General features: G+C 48.7%; 1 protein-coding gene and 1 non-coding gene across 2 annotated transcripts; one reads left to right on the top strand and one right to left on the bottom strand.

The window, feature by feature from the left end:
- Window positions 1–1,818: 1,818 nt before the first annotated feature.
- On the top strand, window positions 1,819–4,815 carry POM121L2 (POM121 transmembrane nucleoporin like 2). Its single transcript, XM_037131792.2, has one exon. The coding sequence runs from the start codon at window positions 1,819–1,821 to the stop codon at window positions 4,813–4,815; it is 2,997 nt and encodes a 998-aa protein (XP_036987687.2).
- Window positions 4,816–12,913: 8,098 nt separating this feature from the next.
- TRNAQ-CUG (transfer RNA glutamine (anticodon CUG)) lies at window positions 12,914–12,986 on the bottom strand. Its single transcript has one exon. It is a non-coding gene; the product is annotated as a tRNA-Gln (tRNA).
- Window positions 12,987–14,400: the final 1,414 nt, after the last annotated feature.

The following is a 14,400-nucleotide window of genomic DNA, read 5'->3' as shown; positions in this document are numbered from 1 at the left end:
TCTCCAACGTGCACGGGAGAGGCAGGAAAGCAAGGAAAGAAAAGGTCGCCCTGGCTGCTGTAGCTCAGTGGGTTTAGCACACCCCTGTGAAACAGAGGCTCACCGGTTCGGTTCCCAGTCAGGGTGGGTTGCAAGCCAGGTCCCCAGGAGGGGACACAGGAGAGGCAACCACACATTGATGTTTCTCTCTCACTCTTTCTCCTCCCCTTCCCTTCTCTCTAAAAAGTGTGTGTGGATATTGAGTCACACGAGTCACAGTCACCGAGGGTACATCACAGTCACAGAGGGTACAGAGGGTTTCTTCTTGGGCCTTTCACTTGAGCGTCCACTCGGAAAGAAGGTAGGTAGCTCACTCCAAGCGCGGAGCCCCATCAGGACAGGGGACAGGACGCACCTTTCCACGGGTCCCCTCCCGCGGACCTCCAGTGGACCAGGGACCCCCCGGGGGGAGGATTTTCAGCCAAAACTGGAGGTGTAGGTGGGGCAGGAAGAGGCGCCCCCTCCCTGACGTCCAGTAAAGAAGGAAGGGGCCGGAGGACGCGCACCCAGCCCAGGGGCTCCACGCAGATTGAAAGGAGAGTCAGAGTCAATGTCGCCCGCGCCTGGACCCCGCGAACTGCCCCCGCGCGCGGGGCCCAGCAAGCCGATGGGGGTCATGTATGGAGTGAGTGCACTTTAAGTCCTCGTACACATTTCTGAAGAAGAAAATGGAACGAATCCATACAATCAACTGTAAAAACAAAGTGCATATATTAAGTTTAACTGCTACCAAAGAAAAAGTTAAAAAAAAGGGGGTGGGGGACAAAACTGTCTACCAAAATAACACGCTGGGTGAAGAATAGATTGTCTGTGATCATTTAGTATAAAAGAATAAAATGCTTTCTTCCTTAAAAATTTTAAAATTAGAAAATATATCATTTGAAAGGGGAAAATAAGACGACTAACTTGGATGCAGTCATTATGGAGAAACCAAATAGCCAATTTTTACACAAATGTCATAAGGTCTCGCTTAATTTGTGGCCCCATAGTTTGCGAAACCAGAGTCAACTGTGTGACTTTCTGAAAATTTCAAAAACAACTTTTAAAGATGACTAAAACAATTCCTTTTAATAAGAATAAAATCGGCCCAGATGGAATCCGACTCTTTCGAGAAAGGTCGCACGAATATGAGTTCCCCTCAAAACCCACTCTTGTCCAAAAGCGGGTGCGGACGTCTCCCACTTCGCTCCCCTCCCGGAGCTCCGGGCCCGCCGCGCCAGGTGGGGCCGCGGGCGGAGAGAGCAGGTGGGGCGCACTGAGCTCGGGCCGGCGCTGCTTGCGGGGACTCAGGTTCTGGGCGAGCAATGGGAGGGCGCCTGGGCTTCCGCGCGGGAGGCGAGCCTGGGTGGGGCCGGACGTGGCTGCGTCTGGAGCGTGTCCTCCTGACAGGTGACCAGCACCTACTGGCCGTGGGGCTGCGCGGGCGCACCCACCGGCCTGCGGTCCTGGGCTCCCCGCTCCGTCTCCGGGAACCCGGCGCTGGCCCAGGCCAGCTCTGCGAGACTCGGTGACCGCGGCCGCTCGGTCCCAGGCCTGTGCTCCGCGACCCCCCTCGAAATGCTCTCCTCGCCCCGCGTGTTTCTGTTCTCACTTGGCGCTGACTTGAGGTCGCGGGGCCTGTGGGTGTCGAGCGCCCCGAGACCCTCGCACTTTCCTCGCGCCCGGATCCCAACCGTCGCCGAACCCTGCGCGCTTGAACTCGGCTGAGTCGGCAGGTGTCGGAAACCTCGGAGGCCAAACCACCCTCGAAGAAGTCGCCGAGCCGCCCCACTGCCCTTCATGGGCAGCTACCTGGGTAAACTGCGACCGTCGCCGTGCCCGGCAGAGGGGCGCACAGATCTGGGCCAGACGCCGGTGACCCGCCGGCCCTCTCAGGCCCTTCACCAGGTCCACCGGGTTCAGCACGTCCACCGCGCCCACCCTGCCCCTCGGCTCAGACCTGCGAGAAGGCCCAGGACCTGGGACCCTGCCAACCCCGCCTCGTGGGTAGTGAATGAGGCCTGGAAGCGCTTTCCCATGAAGCGGCCCCCGAATTCCATCCTGGGGCCTCTCCCCGCAGACTGGTGGGAAAGTTACTTAAAGCGGACTGTCTGGTCTCTTCGGCACCCCAGGGCAGTGTGGAGCCCCGTGACCATCAAAATCACTCCTCGGAGGGGGCTCCCCACCAAGTCCCCAGCACAGGCCATCAGCCTAGCGGGGCCCTCGCCCCCTGAGGAGCCCCCAGACCCACATGCAAGGGAGACAGTGCTCAGGAGCCTGAGAGAGGGCACGAAAGGGGGACTGCGGCTGGAGGGGACACCGTCCCCAAACCCTGAAAGGCTGGACAGTAAGCGGAGGAGTCCAGACGCCAGACCGTGCGCATTTAAGCCTCTGACCAGAAGTGGAGACTTCGCTTCCTTTGTGCCGAGTCTTGGGCCTCTGAAGAGAAGCCTGGGCTCCTGGAACTCAGACCACAGCCTGAGGAGGAGGCCCGCTTCCTCCTCTGTGAGCTCCCTGGCCAGCTCACACGCAGGAGGGCCCTTCCGTTCCAAAAGAAATGCAATTACGAGCTCTTACAGCTCTTCCAGAGATTTCTCCAAGCCCTGGAAGAGAAACGTTCTCTACTCATCCTTCCAGATGCCCGAGTGGCCAGTGAAAAAGAAAACCAGCCAGCAGGATCACTCTGCAGTCCCACTGGCGTCGAAGGAGTACCGAGCAGCGTCTGGCAACACTCGGCAGAAAAATGAGGACATTCCACAGCCATGCTCTCGTCCTGGGGCTCTGCTGTCGCTGAGCCCACCTCTCCAGCTTGGTTATGCAGACATTGCTGAGGACCTGGCCTTGGGGGTGAAAGCTGGACTCCAGTGGGGCAGCAAAACCAGACAGGATACAACAGAGGTCACCACGGGGTCTCCCCTATTTGTCACTCTGCCTCCTGCAGGCACAGGTCCAACCCAGGGCCCAAATCTTCATGTGGCATCTCCAGGCCCACTGGCCCCCCCACAGTGGAGGGCGGAGGAAATCAGTGTGGCCCACTCATCTCTGAAGACAGCCGGCCTGCTGGCCCCACCCCTATGCTCGCAATCGCAGCCCCTTCCAGGTCCCTCTTGGGACGAAAAGCCCACAACCGCCATCACCAGTATGACCCCTGCTTCTCCCACATCACCTGCCACTGTCACCACACGGCCACCTCCGACCAGGCAGGCTGACAGGTCTGCCCGACCCCCAGACCCACCCACCATGACCTCTACACGGAGGACTTTGTTTGGAAGGGCGAGGAGACCAGCTCGCCGTCTTTCTGCATCTGCACCTCCTGCTGCAACTTCTGCTGACCCCGCATGGAAACCCATTTGGGGGCCCCCGGCCACCAGCGGGACTGGGGAGTCCTCACCTTCCAGGATCTCAGTCACAGCTGCGGCACGTTCACCTCCAGGCATCTCAGTGCCCGCCTTCGAGCCCATCTTTGGCAGCACAGAACCGCTTACAAGGATGCCCGTGCCAGCTCCCTCTTTCAGGCAGGCCTCCCCTCCAGCCCCTCCTGCCCGTACCCACCTCTGCCAGGGCCCGGTCAAGGCTGCCTCTGCGGCCGCATCCACCCCCGCGGGCAGCGAGCCGCCTCTGGATTTGCCTGTAGCGGATGTTACCGGTGCTGCGGGCAACACTTGCTCTGTCCCTTCCACTTCTCACACTTTTCCCCTCGGGGCTTCCGGTGCTTTCAGGGCCAGCTTCTCCCCCGGCACAGGCTTCATTGTCCCACCTCCCCAGCATGCCACCATTCCTGTGGGAAACGCAGCCAACGTCTTTAGCCAGGTTCCTCCCAGTGCTGCCCAGACACCCCCTGGTAAAAGCACTGCCAACTTTAGGCACAAGGGCAGCCCTCTGTCCGCCTCTGCCCTCGTAACCGCAGGCCCGTCCACACTGTTATCTGGCAAATCCAATCCGATCTCAGTAGTCACAGTTCCTTTGAGGTCAAGCTCAAAGTCACCTTTCCTTCTATCCCTGGGAGCCCCTCCCCAGCCTGCATTTGGGGCTGCAGGTGAGCAAAAGCAAGGGGCCCCCCAACCAGCCCTTGGCCCAAGCTTCAATAGTTCCATTTTTGGAAACTCAGCTGTGGCATCCCCCACCCCAAGTCTGGCTCAGCCAGTCCTCAGCAGCCCCACACAGTCAGCTTTTGGGGTGTTGACACCCTCAGTCCCCACCTTGCACACCCTAGCCAGCATCCAGCCAGACGTAGGCAGCGCCCCAGCAGGTTTCCCCCTTGGTCCAGCTGGCACCACTGGTTTTGGAGTTACCACCGAGACCCGCCAGAATGGGGCTTCTGGCTCAGTGTTTGGCAGCACAGCCCCACGACCATTTGCCTTTGGGGGATTAGTGACCCCTATGGACTGTGGGGAGTCTGGAGTCCCAAACATGAGCTCTAAGTCTGGGGTGCTCTCCATTGGAGCAATGCCAAGTGGGGCCACTCACGCTGCCACACCCTTCGGAAAGGGCTGGAATCAGAACACCCAGGGCCTGAGCAGCCAGAGCACCCCTTTTGCCTCGGGGAGGGTCAGCATTTCTGCAAGGCAGGCTATGCTTGGGGGTCCCCCCATGGCCCCCTTAGCTCAGAGCATCCCTGTCCCTAGGCCAGTTAAGACGGGCAGTAGCTTTGGGAAGCCCTCTCCACCTGCCAAGGGCTCTGTCGGGAGAGGGTCTTTTAAATCACCAGCCCCTTCATTTTCCATTGGTGCAAAACCCAAAACCCCCAAAAATAGAGAACGAGGGCATCCCCGAAGGCACCACACCCACAAGAAATAGCCTGCGTCCCTCACCGGCACCCTGACTCAGACCTCAGTGCTGTCCGGAAGAGCCTCGGTGTCTTCTAATCCTCTAAAGCAAAAGTACCCAGATTTAAGGCTAGAACTTTATGTTCACCTGCGGATCCCCATCTAAATTCTGGAAAGTGGGGCACCAAGATGTCTAGTGGTGACAGCAGAAAAAAACCGGGTGGGAGATCTGGACTTGAACAGACACTTTCCCTCCTGCGCACTCCTCTCTGCCTCAGGTGTGAGCTCAGTCAGAACACCGCCTCCAGCTCCCCCCCCCCCCAAACAGATGCTGGGAAGGCAACAGGCACAGCCCCACCCCTCACCCCTTGCATCTTTGGGAGGAGGAATGGATTCTAAGTCTTGGCTTTTATTTGGTTCTAAGAAGTGGCGTGGCTCCCTTTCTCTGGTTCCTGACAATGCTGAGTCCTCATTCTTTCTGTGTTGTTCCTCAGTGGGTTCTCGGAGGAGTTATGATCCAATTTGACCTGGAACCAGCTTTTCCCTGAGGACCCACGGTCAGCCCTGAGGGTGCGGTGCCACTTCCTCCGACCAAACTGTTTTAATTGTTTTCCAGGAGAGGTGGCATTCCAGACCCACCCTTCTCTCTGCCAGTTTAGCTCTCAGGACATTGGTGAGTGAAGACCCAGCCTGTCAGATCCACAGGTCACTCCTCATCCAGAAAAGGGGAGCTCTGGGCCAGCGTCCCTCCAGGCTGGGAGCGGGCAGGTGGGCCTTCCCTGCCTGCCACGTCTTCACTCGCCATTCTCCAGCGTGTGTCCAGAGACTGCTCTTCCCTGTGTCCAACGGGATGGTCCTGTGTGCTTTCAGTTGAGTTTGGAGAAGGAATGGCTTGCAGGAGTGGTGCTCGGAGGATAGAACCAGACCTACCTGTGCGATGTAACCCTGGGGCCTAGCTAATGGGATGAGTCAAGTTGCACCACAGTATGGCTGCAAACGCCAATTTTCAAGCTTTGGGGCTTTAAGGGAGGACTTGTCAGGAAGAAGAAGGCAGAGCAGGGACAGGTAGGGTGGTGCAACCTTGCTGCTTCTCCCTACAGCTCACGCCATGTTACCTCCAGTAGCAGCAAGAAATGCTCAGTTAGGGAACCAAAGCTTACACCTCCTTTTCCTTTTAATTTGTACCTCAAGTTACTCCTCCACATTCACATCTCACCCAGGCCGGTGGGGCGGGCCGGGCAGGAAGCCTCTTGGGCCTGAGGACAGAGCGGGAAAGCAAAGGGCAGATACCAAGGCTCTGGGACCAGAGGCAGGTCTGTGAATGAGCTGTAACACCTTGTTCAGCACTTCTTAGCATCCTGAAGGAAAAAAAGAACAAGAACAACTCCCCGAAGACATCTATCTCCTGTTTTGCTTTATGGATACCTTGGAAGAGGCCTAATTAGAAAAATGAGTCATCTTAAATTGGTTAATAAAATAAAAATTGTCAAAATAAGTCAATGATGTAGAAATGACTGGGAAAGGCACGCCTGTGCAGAGGCAGAAAGATCTTAAGAAACTTGCCCAAGCCCACCCAAGCAGTAAAGGTGAGATTCAGGATCTAAACCCAAATGGCTCCAAAGTCTGGGCTTCTTCTCCTCATATGACAAGTCACCAAGGTTGGAACTGTAACCCAGGTCTCTGTGACTCTTAAGTATTCATGCTGTTTGCTCCAGCAAAATAAATAGGTGATACCATGTCATATAACTTAGGCACATAGTCATGTTTCCATTATCACACACCTCTTGTCACCTTTGCCAGATTCCATCAGAGGAAAGTCACAGCTTGTGCTAGACACTCAAGGGATGAGATCACACAGGGGCATGCCTAATGGAGGTGGTTATGGGGACCCTATTAAGAGTCTGCTGGTTGGGTTGGTTTCTAATCAGTTAATCTGCACCCTCTGACACCTGTATGTCATGTCCTATAGTGCCAAAGTGCTGGAAAATCAAAGAGAAAAAACTAGGCTGGGATGAGTAGGCATTGCCCATTCAGTAGAAGGCACTCAGAAAGGATTTGCTGGATAATTTTATTTTATATGGGATATATTACATATTTTTAAGTATTACTTTTTGTTTAACCTTACACTAATGTACTTGTTCCCATTACAACAAATACTCTTTGGAACTATAATTCTGAAAAGTCCATGTATTTTACCCAAATGGAAGATACTCAGGGACCATGAGCTTCATGTCTGTTTTGTGTTCACAAATACTAAATGCATTAAGCTCACAGATATTTGTTACAATGAACTAAAGATTATAGCTTATTTTTACATTCCAAGTATTTTTCTTAATAATGCTGAGCTGAACATCTCTGTACGAAAATCTTTATGCACATCTGTGTTTCCAAAAGATCAAACCTGAAAAGTGGAACCATTGGGTTACCAATGGAGAAACCACTTCAGTCTCTTGTTATATATTTATTTGCAAGTTGTTGGTCTTCATGTCCCTGCCCAGGGTTGGTATGAGGAGCAAATGAAATGACCTTGACTAATGAAAGATCTTTTTTCATCCGGAAAGCTTGTCATCTTTCATATGTTTTCTTTTGACTTGTCTTTCTTTTTCTTGAGTTATAGAAGGTTTTTGTTGTTGTTGTTTTCACTGTGAGAATTTGGTATTGCTATGTCTTCTCCCACTTAGAAACTTGCATTTCACCCAAAGAATGATGTCTTCGGATGATCACAAGTTTTTAACTTTCTACTGAAGAATAATATATATTCAGGGAAGTATCCTGAACATCAGGGTAAAGCTCACTGAATTTCCCCACACTGAACACATCAGTGTAACCAGCACCCAAGATACAAAAATATTACAAATATCCAAAAGGCCCCCTTGTGCAGAGTGATATTTATATTAATCAATGTATACTTTCAGATTTTCTTCAGATATTCCTTTACTCTTTTCAATCATCTGGGCTGTTTTGGGCTTCTTTCCTCAGGACAGGTACTTTCTAGCTTCCTTCCATTGTGACTGGAGAAGATGTATTAGTTTAACCTTTTAAAAATTTACTGAGACTTATCTGGCTTAATATACATTCTGTTCTGGAGACAGTTTCTTGTACACTTGAGAAGAATGTATTTGACTGTTGTTGGGTATAGTGTTCTACACACATCAATGGATTTTGTTGACTTATAACATTGTTCGAGTTCTCCATTTCCTTTTAAATCTTCTGTGCCAATGTTCTGTCCACCATTTAAAGTGGAATACTGAAGCCACCAACCAATACTGTAGACCTGCTTACTTCTCCCTTCAATTTTGTCATTGTTCACTTCATACACATTTGAGGCTCTGTGGTGTGATGTGTCTGTTGTGCCTCCTTGATAAGTTGATCCTTTATCAACATATAATATTTTTGTTTGCGTCTTGTTGCAGTTTTTTGACTTAAAGTCAATTTTGTTTAATATTAATATAGCCGCCCTGTCTTTTGCTTACTATTTGCATGGAATATCTTTCTCCATCTTTTTCTTATCAGTTTAATAGTGTCTTAGATCTAAATATCTCGTGCACAGCACATCATGAGATCATTTAACATTGTTTATTGAACCAATTTCTGTCTTTTGATTGGAAAATGTAATCTGTTTATAGTTGAAGTGCCATGAGGAAGAATTTACTTGAGCCATTTTGCCTTTTGTATTTCTTATATTGTCTTTGTTTCTAATTTCTTTCATTACTGCTGTCTTTGATGTCCAGTTGATTTTTGTAGTGTAATATTTTGATAATTTTCTCATTCCTGTTGTTCATACCTTTTTCTTTAAAATATATTTTTTAAATTTATTCTTAGAGAGAGGGGAAGGGAGGGAGAAAGGGAGAGAAACGTGGATTGGTTGGCTCACGCGCCCCCTACTGGGGACCAGCTGCAGTCCAGGCCTGTGCCTTGACCAGAATCACCAGAGACCTTTTGCTTTTCAGCACAATGCCACAGGAGCCAGTGTGTATTTTCAGTTATTTTCTTAGTGGTTAATTAGAGTTTGTAGCAATTACAAATAACATCCTGAATTTAAAACAATATAGTTTCAGTCGATAGAAACTTACCCACTGAGCTTCAATAGAATATAAAAACTGCTCCTCTGCAGCCCTGTCTCTTTAAGTTTGCTGTTACCACAAACTACTTTATACATTGTGTGCCCATTAATATAGGTTTTATTTTATGTGTTTGCCTTTTAAATCAACTGGGTTGGAAAAAGATGAGTTACAAAACCAAAAAAAAAAGTATACTAGCTTTAATGTTTACCTATGTAGTTACTCTTTCTGGAGTTCTGTATTTTCTCAAATGGCTTCAAGTTCCTATCTAGTTTCCTTTTATTTCAACCTGAAGGAGGTCCTTTTGAATTTCTTCCAGGACACTTAGCAGCAGACTCCCTCAGGGCTTTGCTGTGACAATAAACAAAGAAAAGCAAGAATTATCCTGACCTGAGGAAATGAAGAAAGTGATACCCAAACCCGTTAATTATTTAGAGAAATAGGGAGGCAGGGTCTGGCCAAAGACTTAACTGTTCCTTTTGATACAGGGAACTCTGATCAGATCACCTGGGAGAAGCAGGGAGGGGCCATAAGAAGAGGTTGGCTGAGGAAATAGTAAACAGTCTAGAATGTGATTGGCTGAGAAGTTAAACTCCTCCGGATCGCATGGAATTATGGGCTAGAAGATTTGAAATAAAAGAAGGGCTCTTGGGCTTCCATGCTGGCTATTTCTTGCTCTCTTAACTTGGAGGGTGCCTGCATTTCCCAACGGATGGTATTTTAGAATGGAAGGCACTTGGAGTACAGCCTAGGATCGGTTGGCCGGGCAGAGGATAGCAGGGTTATTCTTCTCTACCTGTTCTAGAGGGGATGAAATCTGAGGCAGAAGCCTGCTATACTTCCAAAATTATGTAGCTTTTGTATCTTATGTTGTTTTAGGTTGTGAACTAACCCTATAGAAATAAAATAATTAAAAACAAACAAGGGGAATGCCAGGAGAACTAAGGTATTAGATTTCACCTTAACTGATAGGCTTAAATGATTAAAGCTGTAACTAAAGAGTGTAGCCTTAATTGATAGGCTTAAGCGACTATCAATTAACCCTATCACAGTAGAAAGCTGTTACTCCAAAATTGTGAAGTGTTAAAATAAAGACTCCTTCCCTTTATCAGCAAACCTTTGCCTCTGGAATTTTGCTTAGAGGGTGACAGCAGGCAGCAAGACCCCTTTTGCAGTTCTGTAACACTTTGCCTCTGAAATTTAATACTTGGAGTCGCCAGGTGAAGTTCATGGAATTGAGCTCTAAGACAGCAGAGCATTTACACTATGTGAGAAGGAAATGAAACTACTTGAGTGAAAGGAGAGGCAAGAAGAAGCAGGAAAGTCATGTAAGGTGCAAGTTTTCTTTTGGCAGCTCCCAGATAAAGAACAGAAAACACACATCTCCACTCTTGAGCGCCCAAGAAGGCTGGGATTCCACCCCACACGTGCAGAGCACAGTGGATCAGTACTCCTTTGCCTTAACCACTCAACCCCCTTGTCCCACAGGAACTTGAATTTTTGAATACTCCTTTAAGTGTTACTTTCCACAAAGCCTTGCCCTTTGACCCTGACATGTAGCATTTACTGTTCTCTAAACTGCTGGCATCTCAGAGGATGTTCACAGGGAAGCAGGCCTTTGCACCTTTCTCTGTATCTTGATCTACCTTCTGCAGCTTCAGCTGTCCTTCTTCAGTCCTCACACTTGCCTTCCAGTCAAGGTGAAATTCTTTTCTGGCCACACTCCTGAACTTCATGCTTTGTCACACTCCTTAGGCCTCCCCTCCCCTCCCCAGCCTTCCTTCTCTGCTCATTCCTCAGTTTCGGTTTAAACCCTACAGCTCCCCCCTCCTCCCCTCCTCTCTCCTCCTCTTCCCCCTCCCCCTCTTCCTCCTTCCACCCCTTTTTACGGAGGTTTTGCAGTTCAAAAATTTTCAAGGATATGTTTTCTCCCAAAAGCATATTTTTATATTCCATACCTGCCATGGTATTATATCCTAATAGCATGTATTTTATGCTCAAAACCCGATCGAGCCACTATGCACAACAAAGTACTTTTGTACAGTGAAATCTATTTTTTAGGTATTTCTAGTAACTGTACATCTGTTTAAGTGTTTTTCTTCTGAACTTGAATTACCTTTGCATTTAGTAGTAGCATACAATAAAAAAATATATAAATAAATTTGATGTTATTATATATGTAAAGTATAACTGCATTGGAACTGTGTCTTTTAGTGAAAGGGCTGGGAATATTTTGCCCACCACTTCATGTGTCCCCAGATAAAAACTTCTTATGGCTGGAATAATTTGGTGGATATTATTCCAAACCACAAGTTTGTGGTTTTGAACAAGTGTGGGGCTTACACATGCTGCTCTGAAAATTATTTAAGGTGCATTGTTTAAAGTAGACTCTTCAACTCATTTCCACTGATGATCTAAATTTAATAAACGGTAGCAGTAAATGAAACCAATAGCAAGCAGGGAACTTGGAATCACGTAAAAACACAGGTTTACAAAATATGGGTACACATTAATATTATTATTATTTTTTTTGGCATATGAGTTGATGCTCCAACCAATTGAGCCACCTAGTCAGGGAAAATATGTGTACGTGTTATTTTTGACACAATAATAATTTTCTTATGAGTCTGAATAAGTGTAAGAAAAGTAAATCATTGTTTCCTTGACATATAATGTTCCTTTTCATTAAAAGTGAAATGTTGTTAGATGAGGAATTTGTCATCCCCTCGGGCATGAAATCATGTCTTGTGAAGCCCTGTGTCTTGTTTACAGGGAGACACCAGTATTTCCAACTGTCTTCTTGTCAAAAGAGTATTTCTAGCCCTGGGGTAATCTGCCACAGTCAGATGCTGTACCAAATTTAACAAAGGTGGAGAGGCACAAGGTCAGGCAGGCGCGCCTGGGAAGCATTGCGCTGAGGTCTCCCCTTCCCCCACCGTCCTTTAGTACTTTTTTGCTATTACCATTTATCCGCCTTACACCACCCCCCACCTCTGAGATCTTTCTAACGCTGGAGCTGGTTTTTCCTGCCCACAAGTTTCTTTCATCTGGCCTCTGTCCAAAACTAAAGGTCCCAGCAGTAACCGGGGCGACATTGCTTCCCGTTCTGCACACGAGGGTCCTGGCTGCCGGCCCCACGAGGACCTGCGGGCGGGCGGGCCGAGGGGCGGCGCGCCCGCTGCAGACTGCGCACCCTGGCTGGTGAGGAGAGTGAAGGGAAAGTGGAGACACTACAGTCAAGCCAACAAGATTATTTGAATCGGAGTAGGCTGCAACGTGCAGAATCATTATCTTCCTTTAATTAACCTGAGGGCTTAAACTTTTGAGCTCTTCAGTTGTGCGTCCTTGCCCCGATGTATATAAATCCAGTGGATGATCAATTTACGAAACAATAGTCCCTCGTCCAGGCCACCGGACGTCCGGTGGCTACCAATCCGGAGGCTACGAATGCAGGACTGATGCTTCTCAATAAGGTGCTTTTTCCTATAAAAACGCTCAACTTTTCTTTTTTGGGGGGACAGTTCGCGTACTTCCTGGTAGTGTTTCCAGAATTGTAGTTCGCTTAAGACCCCCGAATAAAACTTTGCCACTTAATTCTAAAGAAGCCCCTTCCGAATTTGTTTTACACTCCGGGTATCCGGGCTGCGCGCAGGGCCCGGGAGAGACGCCTGTCAATCAGCCACTGTCTCCGCCCCCTGACCCCGGGACGCCACTGCGCACTCGGATCGTACGCCCCGCCCCGCCCCTGCCCCGCCCCCCGCGGGTTCTCGGAGCCCGAGGCTGCGCCCCCTACGGTCTCGGGGCCCGCAGTCTTCTCCGCCTCCGCCACTGTTTCCGGGGGGTACTCCTTTCCGTAAATCCCATCCCCACTTTTCTCGGTCCACGACCGTCACACCAGGTGTCCTCTCGCTTACCCGCCGGCCGCCTGTCTCCTAGTTTTACCGGTTTTCTCTAGAGACTTCCGGTCCTAGCTCCGGGCTTCTCTGCTGCACGTCCTTCTGAGACTTCTCCCGGCCCCGCCCCCAAGAGACAAACCATACAGAAATGATGTGGCAAAATAGCACCGGAAGGTCCCACCGAGATTTGAACTCGGATCGCTGGATTCAGAGTCCAGAGTGCTAACCATTACACCATGGGATCCGCGGGTTGGTGTGTTTCCTTACACTGTTTGATGACATAGTTCTTCCTTCCAACCCCCTGACGGTTTTAAAGGTATGAAATCCGTCTGCTTTTCCTCCTCTAGAAATAAGCGGTAGACGGTCACCTGCCCCATGCCTGCCAACACCTGTTACAGCAGAGTCTTCATGGAAAAGACACGTAGGTAGAGGAAGCGCCCTGAACGGGCCCACCTTTCGTGGCGCTTCTTCACATGGCCATCAGGGCTGCTGGTTAAATCCGAGTTTTCAGAGACAAGGAAAAAGAACATTTTAAGGACTCCTTTTTACCTTGTCTCTCTTGTTGATTTGAAAAAGCAGGTTAGTTGCTATTTGGAAAGATAATTTAAAATCAAACTTTAAAAAAAGTTGCCAGTTAGCTTTTCCACTTTTTTTGTGTTTTTTTTTTCCATTAGGCAGAGTTCTCACTTCTGAGCCCTCTGCCCTGCGCAGCTGCAGCTTTCTGTGCTCAGCCGCTGCTCCTGGAGGGAAGAGAACGATCCAGTGTGTCTGGGGAAATGTCAAATTTATAGGCACTAAACTGGGTCATCAGTGAATTAAAGGATAGCAAGAGCGATGGATTTGAAACCTCTTAGGACATTGTACATTATATGTTATTCTCTGCTTTGTACCGGTTAAGTATCAAGAAAATAAACACACCTATGGCCAGTATGGCAATCAAACTTACAATCTTGAGTTTTTAAAACCCTGTCCTAACCAACTGAACTAACTGGTTTTTGACTTAATAAAAGTTTTTTTTTTATGTTAAGTTCAAAATAGTAACATTGCTGTTACTTATACAGCAATGATTTCTGATGCTTCATTTCAAATGTCGTGTGTAAGAGTTCCTGTCATGCTAAGCACTGCCATGGAATTGCACTGATGGTGCAATTGCACATGCACCCGACTATGGATCGGAAGATTGCAGGGTTAACTTCTGGGCGTACTGACTTTCTTTCATTAATCTTTATGTGCATTTTGTTTAGATTATTGCGAAATGCTCCCTCGGATTGTTGCTGCTACCCCATGACACAATCTTGGCTGTTGCTTACCTTGCAATGAGTCTTCAAAGTCATCAAAGCAACATCCATAATCTAAGATTTTATTTTTTTGAATCTCATACTGCTAATGATGGGGAGGTCACATAGAGAGCTATAGAACATTCGAAATCAAAGAGGCTTTAAAGGACAAGAAGCAAAAAAGGAAAGAAAGTGTGGGTCTAAGAGCATTATATTTTTCTCATTGGGCCACGACCCCATCCAGACATGCAAACAATGTAAGTGTCCACCCATAGATAAGTGGGAAAATGAAGATGTGGTATATTCCACATATCCGTGTGGTAGGAAATATTATTCAGCTCCGAGAAAGAAGGAAATCCTGCAAATTGTGACAACACTGGTG

The sequence above is a fragment of the Artibeus jamaicensis genome, unplaced genomic scaffold, assembly GCF_021234435.1.
Source record: "Artibeus jamaicensis isolate MK-2021 breed Jamaican fruit bat unplaced genomic scaffold, CSHL_Jam_final scaffold_1689, whole genome shotgun sequence".
Lineage (NCBI taxonomy): Eukaryota > Metazoa > Chordata > Mammalia > Chiroptera > Phyllostomidae > Artibeus > Artibeus jamaicensis.
Note: the sequence above shows the minus strand (reverse complement) of the source record. Positions and strands in the feature narration are given on the sequence as shown.